The sequence below is a fragment of the Pygocentrus nattereri genome, chromosome 2, assembly GCF_015220715.1.
Source record: "Pygocentrus nattereri isolate fPygNat1 chromosome 2, fPygNat1.pri, whole genome shotgun sequence".
In the NCBI taxonomy this organism is placed as follows: Eukaryota; Metazoa; Chordata; class Actinopteri; order Characiformes; family Serrasalmidae; genus Pygocentrus; species Pygocentrus nattereri.
Window position 1 is genome coordinate 1,715,068 of NC_051212.1, and position 19,446 is coordinate 1,734,513.

Genomic DNA, 19,446 nt, shown 5'->3' on the forward strand with positions numbered 1-19,446 from the left:
CCATTTAAGGTGGAACGGGAACATTAGAGCAAGAATCTGGAGAATATCTGACTTCAGCTTCATATCACTGAAGAATTAGGGGGGGGGTGATAATAAATAATTGCCCCCCTCTTTGAAGGCGTATGATCCCTAAATGTAACTAAAGCCCAGCAGTGAGGAGTTGAACTTTCCCCTCCTCTGCTGTCCCTGCAGACGGGCAGCGCTATTAGCTGTTAATGAAGCTATTTTATTTATTTATTTATTTTATTTGATGTCTGTCCCATTTTGTAGGCCAAGATTTCAACCACTACCCCTTGTAACTCAGTTCCAAGGGGTCAGGGTGACACTTGAAAAAAAGAAAGAGAACTTTTGAACAAGTACCTTCATTACAAGTTGTTTAACAAAATAACTGACAAACAGATCTTTTCATGTTAACCTGAAGAAAACGGTAGAGTAAAATCACGTCGACAAACACACATCACAGGCTTCTTCCTCCTTTTTCACACACTTGTGTGACTTTAAAGTACTTGAATGCCTGAAGTTGCGCCCACATTCGGAGCAGTAATACGGCATCTCTCCGGTATGAATGCGCTGGTGTCTTCGGAGATTCGTCTGTCGGTTAAAGTTCTTCCCGCACTCTGAGCAGTGATACTGTTTCTCTCCTACGTGAATCTGCAGGTGTACATGCAGGTGACTCTGCTGGTTGAAGCTCTTTCCGCACTCTGGGCACTGATACGGTTTCTCTCCCGTGTGAATCCGTTGGTGTAGCCGGAGATGACCCTGTTGACTAAAACTCTTTCCACACGTTGAGCAGTCATACGGCTTCTCGCTTGTGTGAATGCGCCGGTGTATCCGAAGACTAGTCCGCTGATTAAAACATTTCCCACACGCCGAGCAGGAATACGGCCTCTCGCCAGTGTGAATGCGCTGATGGATGCGAAGACTGGTGTGCTGATTAAATCGTTTCCCGCACTCCGGACAGTCATACGGCAGCTCTCCCGTGTGAACGCGCTGGTGTATGTGGAGACTATTCTGAAGAGTAAAATTCTTCCCACACACAGAGCAGTAGTACGGTTTCTCTGTGTGAAGACGCTTGTGTCGTTGGAGGTTGTACTGAAGAGTAAAACCCTTTCCACACTCTGAACAGCGATGAGTTCTCTCCTTGCCTGCATTCAACTGCCTTTGTCTCTGAAGCACATCAGTGTGAAAAACACCAGAGGACATCTGCTCAGTAATGGAGCGCATTCTGGATGCCATATCTTCAGTTTTAATCTCACCCGATTTCAGCACTGACTTATTCTCATGGCCATATTCTGATGCGTTTGTGCAAGTTAATTCGAGTTCTGAAGGATAGCGGACAGCAGGAGCAGGAGATGACTTGCAACAAGACATCGTTCTCTTCTGAGGAAAGACAAAAACATTCAAAAGTGGTTCTCACTCCCTGGTGTGGGGCTCTAAATAATTTCCTTTTTTTCAAGTTGAAGAAAACATAAAAGGTTAATTCATCTATGTTGTTTTATAAACCTAGGACACATAGTTGTAGCAAATTTTATCCAGTTCACTGAAAAAAAAACAAAACAACAACAAATCAAGTCCCCAAATCTGTGTTTACAAAATGGGCCCAAATTAATCGTAAGCCCAGACAAGTAGATCAATTAGCTCTCAACAGCAATTTACACTGTGTAAAGTTTACTGTGTTAAGTTTACACAGCAGGTAAAAGTGGCCCAAATCTGATTTTCTCAACACATCCATTTTATATTTGTTTGCCTGTTCACACCATCTTTTAAATGTGACCTGTACGCGACATCAGTCTGAATAGATTGCGCTCCTGACCCGACTTGCATGTGCAAAAGAACAACGCTTCATGTGTCGTGCTCGTCCAGAGGTAAACAGTCATGACGACTAGCGAAGGCCAGTCACTCCTGGCCTCAGCTTTCAGTGCCGCCTTCGCCAGAATCTCAGGAGCGATTATGAAGTTCCAGTGATTGACAGCTGGGCTCATCACCCACAGTGTGTTGGAGTTCACCAGTATTCGACCAAGGCCACTTCTTTGGTTCATGTGTTTTATTCTTTAAACTGTTCTCTGACGCTGCAGCCTCCGTCTCCTCCGGCTGCCTTCGGCCACTTAGTTCGAAACCTCTTCGAACACGGAGTGGCTGCGATGAGTCTCTAACTTTTCAACAGAAATATCAGCCTAAATATTTATGAGTCTCAAGCTGCACAAAATTATGACGAATGTTGAGTTGTACTGACATAAAAGTCACATGAATTCCGATCTGGCTGTTCAGACGGAGTCGCATCGCCTAATCGCATTGATCTAATATGGATCGGATTTCAGTACCACATATGAAAGCGTCTCAGAATCAATATGTTTTTTGCTGTTTACACTGACACACACACACACACCTGGGCCACATATGAAGGGAAAAAATGGATTTGGGCCACTTGTACCTTCTGTGTAAACGTAGCCTTCTATTAGAGAGATCAATATCTCACCTCTACCAATGTGCTTATGGATTCAGACCCCAATTCCAGCTGCCATATCAGAGCATTAAAAATCAGCTCTTTATCATCTCAAAATACAGCCACACTTAGCAACTTTGGAATTGCCCCACAGTTTCCAGCTGTCTGGTTTTCAAAATACAGCTTGGATAGAATATCTTACAGCTAAGCTTAACAAGGCAAACCAGAAAACAATAAGAAACTGGGGGAATTTATAGGACTCTATTCGAGAACATTAGTTTTCATTCGTGTGATGCTGTTTAGTGGCATACTTGTTTACATATCTTCCTTGCTTTGTTTTTGATTTGTGTGTATTCCTAAAATGTATGACACCGTTCTGCCTTCCCCTCCCCCACCCTTGCTGTAAAACATGAAAAATGCAATAAAAAAATGTATCAAAAAAAAAATTATATATATATACCTACACTTCCATCTCTAAACAGGAGGCACATATATTAATCCATGCCTTTCTCTCCAGCTGATTGGTCTAGTGCAACAGCCTGTTCACTATGGTCTTCGCAAAAAGACCACCAGACTGTTGCAGCTTATTCAAAATGCAGCGGCTACAATGCTCACAAAGACTAATGGAGCTGAGCAAATCACCCCAACATTATGATCTCTACACTGGCACTCACATTTCTTGGATACTTTAAGGACTTCAGCTGTTATAAGTCATACTACATAATTCATGACCATCTCTGTTGAAATAAAACACACCACATTTAAACATATGTTATGTTTTATGATGGTTTTGAGAAGGTTTTGGCCTAAAACAAATTGTTTAAATCAATTCATGGTGGAGGAACACGAAACAGTCCCCAAAGAAAACTTATTCTTCCAGATTTTCCACTAAATTCTCGTGTAGGTTCACTGGTGCTTCTGGATGGTCTACTCCGATCTACTCTGTTTGCACCTCAATGACTGAAGTATTCTGTATGAAATATGAATTAAACTGCATTCATGGTGGAGGGAGACAGGCAGGGCGCTGTGCGGCAAAACAGTCCCCAAAGAAAACTGATTATTGCAGTTTTTCCACTATTTTCCATCATCAGCATTCCATATAAGCTCAGAAGACTCGTGTAGGTTCTCTGGTGGTTCTGGATGGTAAATAAAGTGTCTATATCTGTGTTGTAGTCATGGCGACCCCTGTTTCCCATCACCACCACTGTAAAGACGTCTGAACCATTTCACACCAAACGGCCCTGATCTTATCTGTTTGAACCTCAACGACTGAAGTATGCTTTATGAAGTATGAATTATGATGATTTGTCATTTAAATTCAGAAGCTGGTAAATTTAGCTTTAATTCAGCATCAATAATCTGATGTTTCTCCATTTTTGACAGGGTCTGCCAAACATCCACCACGTAACAGAAATCAGGTATCATGTTTCTTATTATTATTTCTATTATTATCACTACTACTACTAGTACTACTACTATTATTATTATTATTATTATTATTATTATTGTTTTCAAACTGATGTTTAAAAGGCGCAAGCTTGATGACAGGCAGACTTATCTTAAAGGTTTGGTGTTATGGGGCTATGAATTTCATTGTTTTGTACAAAAATATAAGGAAAAAAAGAATTCTCTACATGAAAACATTCAAATTTACATGTGCATTAGGCAAAGCCCTCTCAGCTCTATCTAGAACTTAGTCAAAAGCCCTACTCGTTCTGCACCCTAGTCTCTCTGGTCATCTCTCCAGGGCTCAGTGAAAACCTCTGAGTAAACAAGGTTGAGAGGTCTTTAGAGGCTCCTTACCTTCAGCCCTGCAGCTCCAGCCAGCGCTACTGAGCACATCTTGTTCTCCACGCTGAAGGAACGGGAGAGGGAACTGGCGCCACCACGAGATCCGGGGGCGCCAGCTTCAGCCCCACCCATATTCCGACAAACCCCGCCTCCTGCGCCACGACTGGCTAGTCGTCCAGAAGAGGAGCTCCAGGATTGGCCCGTGAAGAAGTCACCGTGACCACATTAAACCATATTAAACATTCCAGTGATGCTCAGTCCTGGTCCTGGAGATCGACCACCCTGCAGGGCTTAGTTCCAACCCTAATTCAGCACACCTGAACCAGATAAGGAAAGTCTTTTGGGGCATCTGAACATTAGAGCCAGGGGAGCTGGGTTTAATCTCTCCAGGGTGGTAGATCTCCAGGCCCTGATTACATATAAGTAAGTAAGTAAGTAAGTAACCTCCTCAGTTTTGATTATATCGCATTTTACCAAGGACAAATAGGCGCATTAAACGGCAGTACTGGTTTTTGGGCGCTAGATGGCGCCACAGGTCTGTTATATATAGTTTTGTCTAAAAAACACGCAAGACCAACGCAAAAGAACGAATTCTTCACGTGCATGGACTGATTTCCACTCTACCCGTCTACATTCTCGACTGAGATAAAACATATGTGCTTAATATATGGATTATACACAAACATGTGAACACACATTTATCTGGAGCCACAGTTATAATTGATCTTACATCACCTGTTTTCTTTCACATACTAAACTATTTAAACACTTCAACGAACAATAGTTCATTTCATGTAATGTATTCTACACTGACTTTAGCTTCAGTAGGAAAGTATGTGGAAAATAACAAATCCATGTCTAAATATTCTTATTAAAAAAGTTAGATTTCATCGAGCTATTTACATTCATATCCACATTTTTAAAAGGTGTTTTTAAAATGTCTGGACAACCAAAAACCTTATAAACATGAAGCATTAGGCATTAAGCTAGCATAAGGGAGTAATACTACATCCCATCCATTCAGGAATAATGTTTTATATATACATGTTTTATATATACATCTCTCTATGTCACTAAACTTAGTTATATATATATATATATATATATATATATATATATATATATATATATATATATATATATTTATATATATATATATATATATAAAATCCATATATGTTAATAAATGTAATATATTTGAAATTTCAAACTCATATGTTGCCATATATGAGCTTTCACCTCACTTTTTTATCCGACTTCAAATGAGAAAATTTGAATTAACACGATAATAGTAATACTACTACTAATACTACTACTAACAACAACAACAACAATAACAATCTATGAGGGGTGCGCGCTGATCTCGCCCCTCCCCCACCCTAAAAATAACGGATTTTCCCGCCCAATTTCACCTCATATTTAAACACACCAGCAGCTCCATTTAAATAATGCTAGATAAATCCACTTTACTGAAGTGAGTAATGCCTAACGACGTGTTTGATATCAAATGGTATAAAATATTGCGCATAATATTCAGACATTTCATGAGGTTCGCGACTTTGACTGTAGAAGTAGCTACTGATAACTCAGAGGATCAGTTAGCTCAGGTAGCTAAAGTACAGTCTGTCAGATAAAGCCTTTTAAAGCCTTTAGATCGAACGCGCTGCCTCAGTCCTGTTTAAATGTTCAGTAATAACAATATTTTATCATCATTGCGCTTTTTTTGTGTGCGAGTAGAGCCGTTAGCTGACGCTAGCTAACGGCTTTAGCTAGCTAGCTAGCAGTTCAGCCAGTATCATCCTGAAAAGGAAGGTAAGCTAACAACGTCTGATCTATAAAACTAGCCCAGGATTTAGAACAGATTAGATCATAAGCCGCTTCATCAGGTGTACATGAGAAGGCGATATAAGGTCACATCATACATGTTTTGTTCTGTTTTGTATGCTAACGTTAGCAGTAATCACGGCTTATGAACCTTAGCTAACTAAGATCGAGCTCTGGAAGTTAGCTGGTCTTTTTAGGAGCTTATCTGGTCATAAATTCATTAATTATTAGAATAAATGTAACTTGTTTACAGTGTTTTCTCTCAGTGTTCGACCACAGTAGGTGACTTTGTCATGTTAGTAAATGTAAATGTATATACTGGCGTTAGCTTCCGTTGCTCTCTTCCCTCTGAGGTGTAGTCAAGTTCACCGGCTTCATAATTCCTGTACAGTCGGTTTGCATGGCCACAGGTTTAGCCTTAGTTAGTCCAAGTGAGGGTAACGCCAGAGAAACATCCTTGCCATTTGAGCTGGCTCTTATTTTTATCATGTGGGACAGCAGTTAAAACTGTGTTTGTGCCAGCGATTAAGGCTGAATCTCAAATGGCTCCGAGCTCCCTATGTAGTGCACGATGTAGGTCATGAAATAAGGCTTCTGCGCACAAGTATTGCATTTTCATGTATAATATAAAGTCATTTAAATTTGGCCATGAGCAGCACTGCTCCCTATGAGGAACATTTAGTTCACTGTTTGGGTTTAAAAGCCATAGTTTCATGACCTACACAGTGCACTATGTAGGGGCCACCGAGCTATTTGTGTTTTAACCCACATGTCCCACATAACAGAGACAGAGCCTGGGCGGGGCCACTGTCAGTCAACATATGCTGCCTGCCAATCACAGCGTGCATTTGTCCATTTCAGGCCCTGGCTGCTCATTAGATAATGCATGGCAATGCTATTTCCGGTTGGGTCTGTTCTGCTAGCCTCTCTAATGTATTTACTGAAGCTTTATTTTAAATGAGTAAAATTTAAACTACCCATATGAGGATCCTTTCTATAGGAACTGTGTTTTTTTTTGCATTTGAAAACAGAAAAACATCAAAGCTAAATGTTACTGACAATTAGTAATAGTTATTTCTGGTTTACAAAAAAAAAAACACTGACAGTTTCCTTGCCTTAAACGGGAACTGACAAAATTATGTATAATTCAATGAGCAAAGAGCGGTTTGGTGTGAAATGCTCTGTTGTAGATAAACTCACCAAGTCAGAACCGTTCACAGTGGTGGTGATGGGAACAAGACGTCCCCCTCTAAAAGCTCCTCACAGAAAGTTCCTACATGAACTGGTTCTGAATTCACTGCCTGATGACTGAGACGCTGTTTTATGAGAGTTTAGAGAACTTCAACTCCATTCATGGTGGAGGGAGACATGCAGGGCGCTGTGCGGCAAAATAGTCCCCAAAGAAAACTCATTATTCCAGATTTTCCACTGTTTTCCATCATCAGCATTCCATATAAACTCAGAAGACTCGTGTAGGTTATCTGGTGGTTCTGGATGGTAAATAAAATGTCTATATCTGTGTTGTAGTCATGGCGACACCTGGTTCCCATTACCACCACTGTAAAGACGTCTGAACCGTTTCACTCCAAACCACTCTGAATCAATAATTTTTGAAAAATCAGTTGAACTCCACTTTAAGTCCCACCATCTGCTTTCTCAGAGCTGCAGCATTTGCACTGAAAGTGTACTTCTACTATTATAAATAATATTATAAATGTAGCCCCTTTGGTTGCACATTAGGAGATCATTATTGTGTACAATAATCTAGCATATTGAAAACGATTGATACGTATTGATGCCGTTTCAGCAGGAATATTGGAGGTTTCTGACTGCAGCAGACCAAGCAGAGCAGTTTTCAGTCATCTATTATGGCTGCTGATGTTGTTCCACATTTTCAGGTAGGTTTTGAATTTTTTTAATAACTTCATTTGGATAGCCTCCTACAGAACTTATAGATGTCCAAATTATTAACACTCCTAATTATTAACACTCTTAAGGTGATTCTCAACAGCGTTTGGATTAATGTGAGGCTTATGGTCAGGAACAATTACCATTTGGGGGGGTTCGATAGATATTTGGTGTAAGATGAAGGCAAAATAAGTGTGTACAAAAAATCTAGATTGGGCTATTTAAATAAAGTGTAAACAAACTGTATTTTTTATAATATTAGCATATAATGCTATGTAACAATATCAGTAATAACGAGTTCTAACTATGAATACAGATGAATACTGTGTGATATTTCGTGGACATGGCTGAATTGCTCCTGTCTTTAAAAGAAGTAACACAAAAAATATAAAATTTCAAAATATTTGATATCTGAGTGATGAATTATTGTCCCATATCATCAGTTGCAATTAGATTTTTTTTTGCAAGAACCTGTATAGAAATGTGAGCACTTTGCATTCCTCAGACCTTTCTCAGTGTAGAAAATAACACAATATGGTCTAAAGTATTGGAACACGTACACTTTACACCAACAGCTTTAATGAAATCCCATTCTAAATCTATAGACATTAAATCTGGAGTTGGTTCCTCTTTGCAGCTCTAACAGCTTCCACTCTTCTGGGAAGCTTTCTATAGGATTTTGGAGTGCCAGTGGGAATTTCTGCTCATTCATCCAGAAGAGCATTTGTGAGGTCACCAAGGTGTTTGATGGGGTTGAAGTCAGGGCTCTGTGAGGGCCAATCAACATCTTCTACAGAGAACCAGAGAAATGGTTCATTTGAGAGATCAGAATGTGTTTCTAACAATAGTTAACAGTTGCCTGCATTAGAAACGATTTAGTACTTAATCACAAGGGTAGCAGGTAACATTCATTTTCATGTAAAAATACTATATGAAAATTTTGGATTGTCAAAAAGACAATAAATAATAAAAAAAAATAGATAAAATAAAACAAGAACATTACAGTGTAAAAACTGTGTCCAAATATTCAAACATAACTAACATTTAAATTTTTTTCATGTAGTCAGTTAAGGATTCAGCCACTTCTACTTTTCTACATCACTTCTAATGACTTTGCCGTCATACATTGAGAAAAATGGTGGAAAAACATCCCATTTGGGCAAAGAAGTTACGGATGACACTTCATCACTGAAATCTAGCTGTGATGAAACTTTAGAAACTGGAGATTCATAAATATCAATAAAAAATAATTACACAATTTGCAATGTTTAACAAAGGGCTGTTTCGTCCCAATAATTCTTATTTAAAGCTCTGCAGTCATGAAAATGTCAAGACTACATCTGTGCTGAGCTTACAACTTCAAAAACTCACATTTCTGAAACTGAGGACAAAGAAATGCTGGGTTGTTAGAATATCTCACTACACTTTGTTGTAGTTTAACATAAGTAAAAATTTGAATGCCTGAATCTCTTCCCACACTCTGAGCAGTGATATGGTTTCTCTCCGGTGTGTGACTTATAAGATCACGACTGTCTCTAAAGCTCTTCCCACACTCTGAACAACAGTGGGGTTTGTCTCCTGTGTGAATGCGCTGGTGTCGCTGGAGATGACTCTGCTGAATAAAGCACTTTCCACAATCTAAACAAGGATACGGTTTGTCTCCTGTGTGAATGCGCTGGTGTATTCTGAGATAACCCTGCAGAGCAAATTGCTTCCCACAGTCTGAGCAGCGGGTCTCTTTGCCTGCACCAGTACCGGAGCTTCTTCTGGAGGGCATATTTAAAATTAGAATGACTTGATTGGCCTCGCTTGTAAGAGGAACCTGTCTAGGTGAAACTGGTTAATGTTTGCATATTTAACCTGCCCTTATTTCAGCAGGGAATTCCTCTTGGTGACATTTCCTGATATGTCTGTGCAGGTAAATTTAAACTGTGCAGGAAAGTGGACAATAGGTGCAGGAGAAGACTTGTAACAAGACATCATTCATTTCTGGTGGAGAAAAAAAAAATTAAATGTGAAATGCATCAAATGTATCATTGTATACCCAAGAAAATGTTCAGCTACTTTCAGATTGAATGAAAAAGTAAACATTGTGATTAAACAGACAATATTAAAACAAATAATTCCTGTACTACACAGTTTTAGTTGGCGAAGGATGTGGTTGCTGCACCAATTCTTTGTGGATAAGTGATGACAAAGAAATTGAGAATCAATCAAGTTTTTATTGTTAATTCTGATTAAGTACAAGAGGCTAGTACATACATACTCCTACATCTTTGTTTCCACTTAACGTGTCTACACAGTAACTGTTTTGTGTATCTTCCGTATTTGTGGAGGAGGGAGTTTCACAAAGCACCCAATAGCAAAAAAACAAGCTTGTTTAATAGTAGAGGAGCTAAGAAACATTCCCATTGGACCTGTTGGATAAGACTGTATCCTACTTATAAGATATCCAGCGTACTGACTATTCCTGCTTCATGAAATCTCTCCAGGGCACAACATGCTTCCCCCTTTCCTCTAGAATAACGTTCCCCAACACTGGTCCTAGAGTCCCAATTCTGCACGTCAGTGCTATCCCTGCTCTGACGCACCGACTTCAACTCAGTTGTTTAATGATCTGATTAGTTTGATCACGTATGTTGGAAAAAGGAAAACACTAAGGTTCACAAATATGGGTTCCCAGCTTCAACAACTGCTACATGTTCTACATCTGCTTCATCGAATTAACTTAACATCAGACGACCATATTTGGCTGCATGTTTAATGTAGGTAAGATCTAAACTCTGGAAAAAAAAAACAGATCTCCAGAACCAGGGTTACTGACCACTGCTCCAGAATTTAGAGCAATTCTGGGTCCATTGTTTAGTGCTGACATGCAAAACAACAACCCCTTTTCTGAGCTTAGAGGAATCAACACACAAGGAAGCAGCAACTTATGATTGCGTTGTAACTCAATGGCAGTTCAACAATAATGCAAATTTACTTTTTCTTTTTATAAATATTGTCTGTCTTTTAATGACTTTGAGTCCTGTTCTTAAATCCATGGATACATCTCTCGTGACAAAACTGTTGTGATGTGGTCACATTGTTGAAGGATCTCGACATGTCTCTGGGTGAGATGCCACTTTTTGGTGTGTGGCAGTCTTTCATGATAAAGTTTATCAGCTGAATTGGACTTTCTCCTTCTTGGCTTGCTGTCATTTGGCTCATTATCTTGTCATGCTGATGATCTTCAGCAGCCTATGAATATACCTTCAAGGAATTTTGAGTAAGCATAGGAAGTAATTCACCCTGTCAAATTACACCTGTCAGTGACACCTGCTCATCTACATTATGAAAAATTCACTCAACATATAAGTTCTTCTGTTGAGATGTGCTGGCAGTGGACTGCTTTGGTCAGGCCAGTCTAGCCACATACATAATAAACCATTCTTCTCTGTGACAACAGCACTGACCAACAGGTGGGCTCAGTGATGTGGGCACAGCGACATGGGCTATGATTGCACCCTCCATCAGTGCATTCATCAGTCTTTTCTGTCTGTCCATTACCATAAGGGGAATTCTGGCTGCTTGGTGGAACATCTGTAAACGTGGTGGTCACCAGGAAACTGCTCAGAATCTTCAAATACTAAGAGGTATATTCAAATACTAAGAGGCTATTAGCTTCTCTTTTGCCATTGAGAATTTTAATCTCAATAAATAAGTTTGCATAATAGGCTGGCTAAGTGCTTAGTTGGGCAAAGAAAGTGAATGTATCCAAGACAAGAGTTGTAAAGTCCATTTATAGTTCTATTTCTTGGTACATCAGCATAGTCTAACTTCAAAACATGGATGTTTATCAAAGATGCATTTCCACCTAAAACACTGGTGCCACGTTCTCTTCTTCTGTTTAAAATGTCTTTTTCTTATAAAATGTGAGGGACATTTCTACTTCTATTGGCTTTTGTCACTCGTAACCGTCATTATATAAATGGTACCAATATAAAAAAGCAAAATGTTACAAAGACTCCAACTGTGAATCAGTGGAATGATCCATGAGTTTACAGCTCTAGTAAACCATCCAATAAATATGTAGTTTATATCTGGTTTAAATTTTAAGCTCTTATTCCACAAGTAAAGGTTTAGGTGAGCTGCACCCAGGTTGTTGCTAATGTCTCAAAACTTCAATGCATATTCTGACATTGACAGGGTATTAGGAACTGGTGCACACATGCAACTGTAACATTCCACCTCATGGTTCCCCACTGCATGATAAAGTTATGATAAGGCAAAAATTAATAATTCACAAAACTTTGAAACAGAGATCATCTTTCTATCTGTCCTAACAAATGAAAAACACCAAGATGGTCACATAGAATGGTGGACTCCACGTCCTTGACGTTTTGAGGTGAAATACCATAGATCACTCTGTTCTTCAACCTGACCAGTCAGGGACACTTTTCTTCTATGAATTACAAAGCCTCACACAAGAAAAATAAAAGATACAACTAAAACTTGCAGCATAATCACAGTCATTACAGATGGTGAAAAAAAATTACAATCTCTTCCTTACAGGAGGAAACCCTTAGACCTTAATTGTAAAGTTCAGATTACAGATTCATATTCATGTTCACCTAAACAACTGAATAAAAAGAAAATATCCAAATGTTTAAACAGAAATAGTTCGTCCACCGTTCACGCGTATACACGAAAATGCATGGGGGGGACATAATGACACCTTGACATTCAACTCTTACTCAGATGTGCACTAAACACCCGAAACATGTTCCACCAAAAGTCAAGGGACAGATTTGCTTCCAGGTGAACTTTGGTTCAGTTTACTGGTGGAACACATTTTTCTAAGTGCCTTCCTGAAAATGAGGATGTGCAACATCAAAGCATCATTTTCCCCTTCTACCAGTACATCAGTGCCTTATTGTCCATATAATCTGCGCGTTTTAACATTTGACTCATTGCCAGCACAGTACAAGCTGTTTCTAATGGGAAATAAACTATAAAATAATAGCAAGGCAATGCATTTAATATACATTTTGGCACATGGACCACAGAATGTGTTCTTGACAAGTGGGACCAGGCATCAGCAGCCAGACCGGTGCTGACCAGTGATGAAGTACTGACCAAGTTAGGTTTACTTTTAAGGTGGAGCTTTACTACAAGTACTCATTGTAGGCCTGTTATGTTACATTATTGTTTATGCACTGATAGTGCAGTTAAAAAAATTGGCCTAATCATGGCCTTTGTATCAATCAATGAACACCCACATGTACAACCTAGTGTACTTTTCATAGTTGCAACAAGAAACAAATCAAACTGAAATCAATATCAAATTTTAGTAAATAGAACTTGTAGGTGGCCTATTTATTTTGTTGCATCTGAACATTGCATTTGATGCACAATTATGATAATACAGTTGAATATATAGAAAGATTCACTCGAAAGAGGCCCGGAATATTCTGTAATGGCTCTCTCTAGGAAGAAGCAATCTGAATCAAACAACATGCAATGTGCTCCTCAGTGTATGGATCTTCGAACAAGTTGGGATGCCCCTGCGTCGGAGCATTAAGGTAGGCATAGGACAGTTGTCGCAACTTTTAACCTCCATTTGCAGCTTCCGGGTGCATCCCCACGTACCCCTTCATGCATCTGTCAGTAAATGGAAATCACTTCCAGCATCGCATGGAACACAATCGATTACATATTCATCAAGGTATGCAGCGTATTTTCTTGGTTCAGATTGCTTCATCCTAACAGGAGTTACAGCAGAATATTCGGGGCCTCTTTTGAGTGAATCTCCCTGTAGTTAAATGGAAAACCCAATTTTCAGACTTGACAAACTAATTTGCCATGTTTTTTTTTTTTTTTTTTTTTTTTTTTTTTTTACTTTGCTCTACATTTATGTATCTTTAAAGTATTTGAATGCCTGAATCTCTTCCCACAGTCTGAGCAGTGATATGGTTTCTCCTTCGAGTGAATCAGTTGATGTTTTTTGAGGGTTCCTCCATCTCTAAAACTCCTTTCACACTCCGAGCACTGGTACGGCTTCTCTCCTGTGTGAATACGCTGGTGTCGTTGGAGATTTCCTTTGTCTCTAAAACTTTTCCCACACTCCGAGCACTGATACGGCTTCTCTCCGGTGTGAATGCGCTGGTGTCGCTGAAGATGAGCCTGTAGAGTAAAGCTGTCCCCACACTCTGAGCAGTAATACGGTTTCTCTCCTGTGTGAATGCGCTGGTGTTTTTGTAAAATACTCTGTAGAGTAAAACTCTTCCCACACTCTGAGCAGTGATATGGCCTCTCTCCAGTGTGAAAACGTTGGTGTATTTTGAAATCGACACTGAATCGAAACCTCTTCCCACACTCCGAACAGCAGTGTGGTTTCTCTCCTGTGTGAATGCGTTGGTGTCGTTGAAGACTACTCAGCTGAGTGAAACTCTTCATGCACTCTGAGCAGTAGTACCATTTCTCTGCTGTGTGAATGCGCCGGTGTAGTTGGAGACTGCTCCGTCTCGTGAAACTACTCCCGCACTCGGCACAGCGATACGGTTTCTCTCCCGTGTGGATCCGCTGATGTATTCTGAGATCATCGCTGCATCTAAAACTTTTCCCACACTCTGAACAGCAGTGTTGTTTCTCTGCTGTGTGAATGCGCTGGTGCCGCTGGAGAGTGCCCTGTTGAGCAAAGCTTTTTCCACACACCGCGCAGTAATACGGCTTCTCCCCTGTATGGATGCGCCAGTGACGCTGGAGACTACCTTGTTGGGTGAACGTCTTCAAACACTCCGAACAGTGGTACAGCTTCTCTCCTGTGTGAACGCGCTGCTGTATTTTCAGATGAGTTTGTAGAGTAAAACTCTTCTCACATTCAGAGAAGTGACTGTGTGGGCCTGCATCATCGGACATTTGCGGAGTACCAGAGGAACTCTGCCGAGTGCTGGAGCTTCTGGTCTCCATATGTGCATATTTAATCTATCTTGGTTTCTGCGGAGAAAGTGTCTTCCTGGTGACATGCTGACATCATGTGTTTGTAGAGGTAAATTTAAACTGTGCAGGAAAGTGGGCACTACACGCAGAGGACTTGTAACAGGACATCATTTCTGGAGGAGAAAACAAATCAAAAATTCAATGCAGAATGCAACAAAAGTATGACAACAATTGGAGATTGCTGTAACCAACAAACAATGCTTGTTTAGTTTGAAATTGAAAAAAATAAACAAGATTAACCAGACAAAATTAAAATAAAAAGTGGTTCTTATTCCCTGTTTTGGGACTATTCCTGCTCAGCACACTCAGTCTGGGATTAAAAACTGTTGGTATTTACTTGTGGAACAAGAGCATAATATAGATTTAAGTGACAACTAAGCAGTTAAGAATAAATCTGCTCCATTTTTTTATTGTGAATTCTGATAAGGTATAACAGTTTGGCACATATATGCAACTCCACTGACATTCCTTAACTGCCTCAAGTGGTTCCCACTTAACATTTCTCTACAACATACCCTACTGTGCCTACAAGGTAAATGCTGTTTGGTAGTATTGGAGTAGGGCATTATATACAGTTGCATTTTTAAGTTTTGAGCACCCCTGTCCCACTTACATATTTTTATGATTTTAAGTGAAAAGAAGTAAACAATTTTTGAAGGAAACCATTTAAAAATAAAATATACTTCAAATGTTAATAAATGTCATATGCATTAGGCCTTACTGGAGTTGCTAGTACTGGTTAGGCAGGTCAAGAATTGTCATAAGGAACAGTCAAATTGATAACCGTTCAAGAGCGTAATAAGTTCTGACCTTGTGCCAACATTCAACAACAATCACCTCCTCTAATCAGCTGGTTATTTGAAAATGAAGCCAACTGAGGTCTACAAAGCTGAAGGAGGCTATGAAAAGATACCGGTGTTCCAGCTCCAGTTAAGGAGAACTGTGGACATCAAGTTCAGATCTGTAAGTCCAAGAAAATTCTCAGGCAGAATTGCTTGTATATTTGACAGAAAGGCGAAACCCCATATGACACCAAGGGCCTGCAAGAAGGTTTAGTTGAGACAGGAACGGTGGAGCACAGTTCTACAAAAAAAAAAAACCCATACACCATGACCTGCCTGGAAGAATTATCAGAAGGAAATCAAACCAGTGACCTCATCACAATTGTCAACAACTAGAGTATGCAACAACAACATCTAGACAAGCCAGAGGCATTTCAGAAACAAGTGCCTTAGACTGATTAAACATGGATCTCTTTGGCAACCATCACGAAAGGCATGTTTGAAGAAAAAAAGCAGCATTTGATGAAAAGAACACTACGGCACTGGATCTATTATGGTTTTTGATGCGTTTCAGCCAGTTGCACAGGAAACATTGCAAGAGTGGATGGAAGAATGGATTTTGCCAAATATTCCACTAAATATCAGCAAATTCTGGATTTGTGACAGTTAGTCAAGTAACTAAAACTAAAGGGAATCTGGCTTCTACCATGGATCCAAAACGTACTACAAAATCCATGTCAAAAACTTTGAGAAAGCTGCATCAAGCTGCATCTTTTGGAACGACCCACAGTTTATCAGAACTAGAAGTGTTCTGTAAGAAAGAGTGGGTGAAAAATACCTAGAACACAAATGGAAAGACTTGTAGCTGCCTACAACAAGTTCCCAAGCTGTGATACATTCCGACAGGGCTCCTAGGTACTGACTAACAAGGATGTTCAAGCTTTTGCACATGCAACCATCAAAATTTGAGTTCAAGTTAATTAAAAAATAAATAACTGCGTTAACATCTTCAGGACAAATTCTTGTTTTCAATAATTTGCCTCAGAGACTGTTTAATTCTTTTCACAAATATTGTAATTTCACCAGACCGAACTTTTCCATATAGCTGTATATTACCCTTTCCTGTCCAGAACAATACTGTATTGTAACATACTTGCTGACACCCAAAAATAAATATAATATAAATATAACTGAACATAATTATACTCATTTTTGGGTTGCTAAGAGGAACAAACAAAAAGACAGAACAGAGCAATGGCTGCTGAAAATTAACAGTTAAAGTTTTTCAAAGATTTCTTTTAACTACTTTGTCTCTCCATATATGTGAACTCAGATTCACACTTTGTTTCAGGCTTCACTTCTCTTTCAGTTTCCTTCTCTACTTTGAGTTGGGAATTATGTGGATTTCTGTGCTTGTCAAAATGTGTCAAGTTAGATATTTAAATTTGAGCCGACATGAGAATGAAAATGTACCAAACTTATAATGGCCAGAACAACTGTATGCCAAAGTCAAATTACGTTTTGTTGATTCTCATTTGCCCTAGTGCACTCCCAAGTTTAACATATTTCAGGAAAAACAATAAAATATTAATAATGAAAATAAATCTGACAAACAGAACATGTCATTTCAAACCTTTGCACACTGTAGCTGTATAGGCTAAAGTTGGGACCTCTCAACTGAAAGATCGAAAAGCCTTGCTCGGTTAGGAAATGCACTAAACTCCCGTGAGCGAAGGGTGGGTTACGTTCCTCTCTTTTGAGTTCAGTAAGTAAGGCACTGCACACTGGTCAATCATTGCCTAATGCGCAAAACAAAGACCATTGTTAACGTCATGGTCACGTTAACATGGAGACCATCTAGTTGTATTAAAGATTCCCATTTTACTAGGTTACTATACGATTCTTGAACCGACAACTGTCCTTCCTTTTCAGTACTTGTGAATTCCTCTCAGGAACCTCACTCATTTGCTAGTCTAACGATTCTACAACTTGGCTAATCTCCGAATCACTGCTCAAACCTCAGGCACCAACACGAGTGCCATAACCTCAACAGACAAGCTGACCATGCTGTAGTCTTTACTAGTGGAAGAAGAACTGGAACCGGATGAGTAGCAAATAAGATCAAATAAATCTTCATTTGAATTCTGACATACAACCTGCTGGTCCAAGCATCTCTTAACAGTCTCTCATGGTTTCCACTGAACATCTGCCTGCAGGATACCCCACAGTATCTACAGGCAAACTTCTTTTAAAAGCATTATCATATTTTTTTCCAGTTATTGGCTTCAGCTCTGGAGTTAATAGAGATGGTCATTGAGGACAACTGGCGAATTTACATGGACTGACCCATATGTTACATCATAGTAGTACAGGCCTGCTACAGTTTGTGTAAAACAAATAAATAAATTAATATTTTGTAAAATGTGTATTAACCAAGACGAGGCTACCACAACTGTTAAAGACTGTCTATTTTTCAACAGAGCACATGATAAGTTGTTGAAGACAAACTGTTTAAACAAGTAAAATGATCAACCCACTGGAAAGAAAAAAAAAATCAAGTTAATCATTAACCATTACGTGTTTCTGTTGGTTCCTGGTGGTTTTGTAATGCGTTTTGTCTTTTTTTAATGGGTTGATCTCACATTGTAAGGACCCTAATGGTTTAGCAGATGCATTTAGAATGGGCGACTCTAAACGTATCTGATGGCTTCCTAATGGAAACCAAGTCTTCTACAGGACACTAGTGGTTTCTACTGGTAACCAAAGTGCCAATTCCCATTCTCATTCCCATTCCGTTTTTATCCGCATGGTTTCTAATGGTCAATTTCAGCAGGGCAGCTCAAATAAGTGCGATCAGGCGATCACGTAATAACCTGACAGGCCTACTTTGGGAACAACTTGTCAGAGATTGTTCGCGAGCAGAGCAGCGCTTTAGATAAACAGCACCTCCACCACAGCAGAGCATTGACTACAGCAGCCGATTCCAGCTCCTCGGGCGCTTCTCGAGTCTTCACCGTGTAAAATCAAACAGAGTACCAAGAATGTCCGTCAAAGCCCATCGACGTAACCACAGCCTAGCCAAGTCTGGACGACGGCTGCTTCCATACTGGATACATCCTGCTTCCCAACCATTTCTCCAGGATTCGGTGGAAAACGGTGGAAAACAGTGGAAACGGTGTGAAGCGGTGGACAGATTCATACCTTCAGCAGCGCAGCTTCTGGTTTCACGGGCTTTCTCTCGCTCCAGCAGCGCCCAGAAGGAGGTACGGACGACCAAGCCGATCTTTTGCTTCTCCACTTTGTTGGTAAGTGAGAACCACAGTTGTCGAATTAGCGCCACCACCTGGGATTCAGGGGTTCACGCTGGAACCCTGTTAAGATGGAGTTTGGCGCCGCCGGGCTGGTTTTAATCCTACCTGTTTTCCGGAAGCCCCGCCCCTTTTCTACAATTGGCCATTAATGCACACAAACAGTCCAGAGATTGGTCAGCTGAGAACTCCTTCACACCACCAAATGACCCACAGAGCTGCGCCTTCTAACACGGGATAATCACAGGTGGAGCTCCAGTTATATGTGATCCATTTTAAATGGTTAAACAGACGCTTCGTTTGTAAGAAAGCCTGCCCTGCTGAAAAAGACCATTATGAAGCATTAGGATCCTGGTATCTCCGAACTGGGAACTTCACAGGAGAAGTAAAAATACTTTTTATCAGAAGT

General features: G+C 39.8%; 1 protein-coding gene across 1 annotated transcript; it reads right to left on the reverse strand.

Moving 5' to 3' along the window:
* Positions 1 to 346: 346 nt before the first annotated feature.
* LOC108443619 (zinc finger protein 665-like) lies at positions 347 to 19,100 on the reverse strand. The gene is made up of 6 exons (XM_037531521.1): positions 18,931 to 19,100; positions 13,848 to 15,060; positions 9,444 to 9,732; positions 4,552 to 4,643; positions 4,247 to 4,421; positions 347 to 1,380 (listed from the first exon to the last, which is right to left on the reverse strand). Exons 2-6 carry the CDS (start codon positions 14,915 to 14,917, stop codon positions 439 to 441), a joined length of 2,568 nt encoding a protein of 855 aa, XP_037387418.1. The 5' UTR covers positions 14,918 to 15,060; positions 18,931 to 19,100; the 3' UTR covers positions 347 to 438.
* Between the last annotated feature and the right edge of the window lie 346 nt (positions 19,101 to 19,446).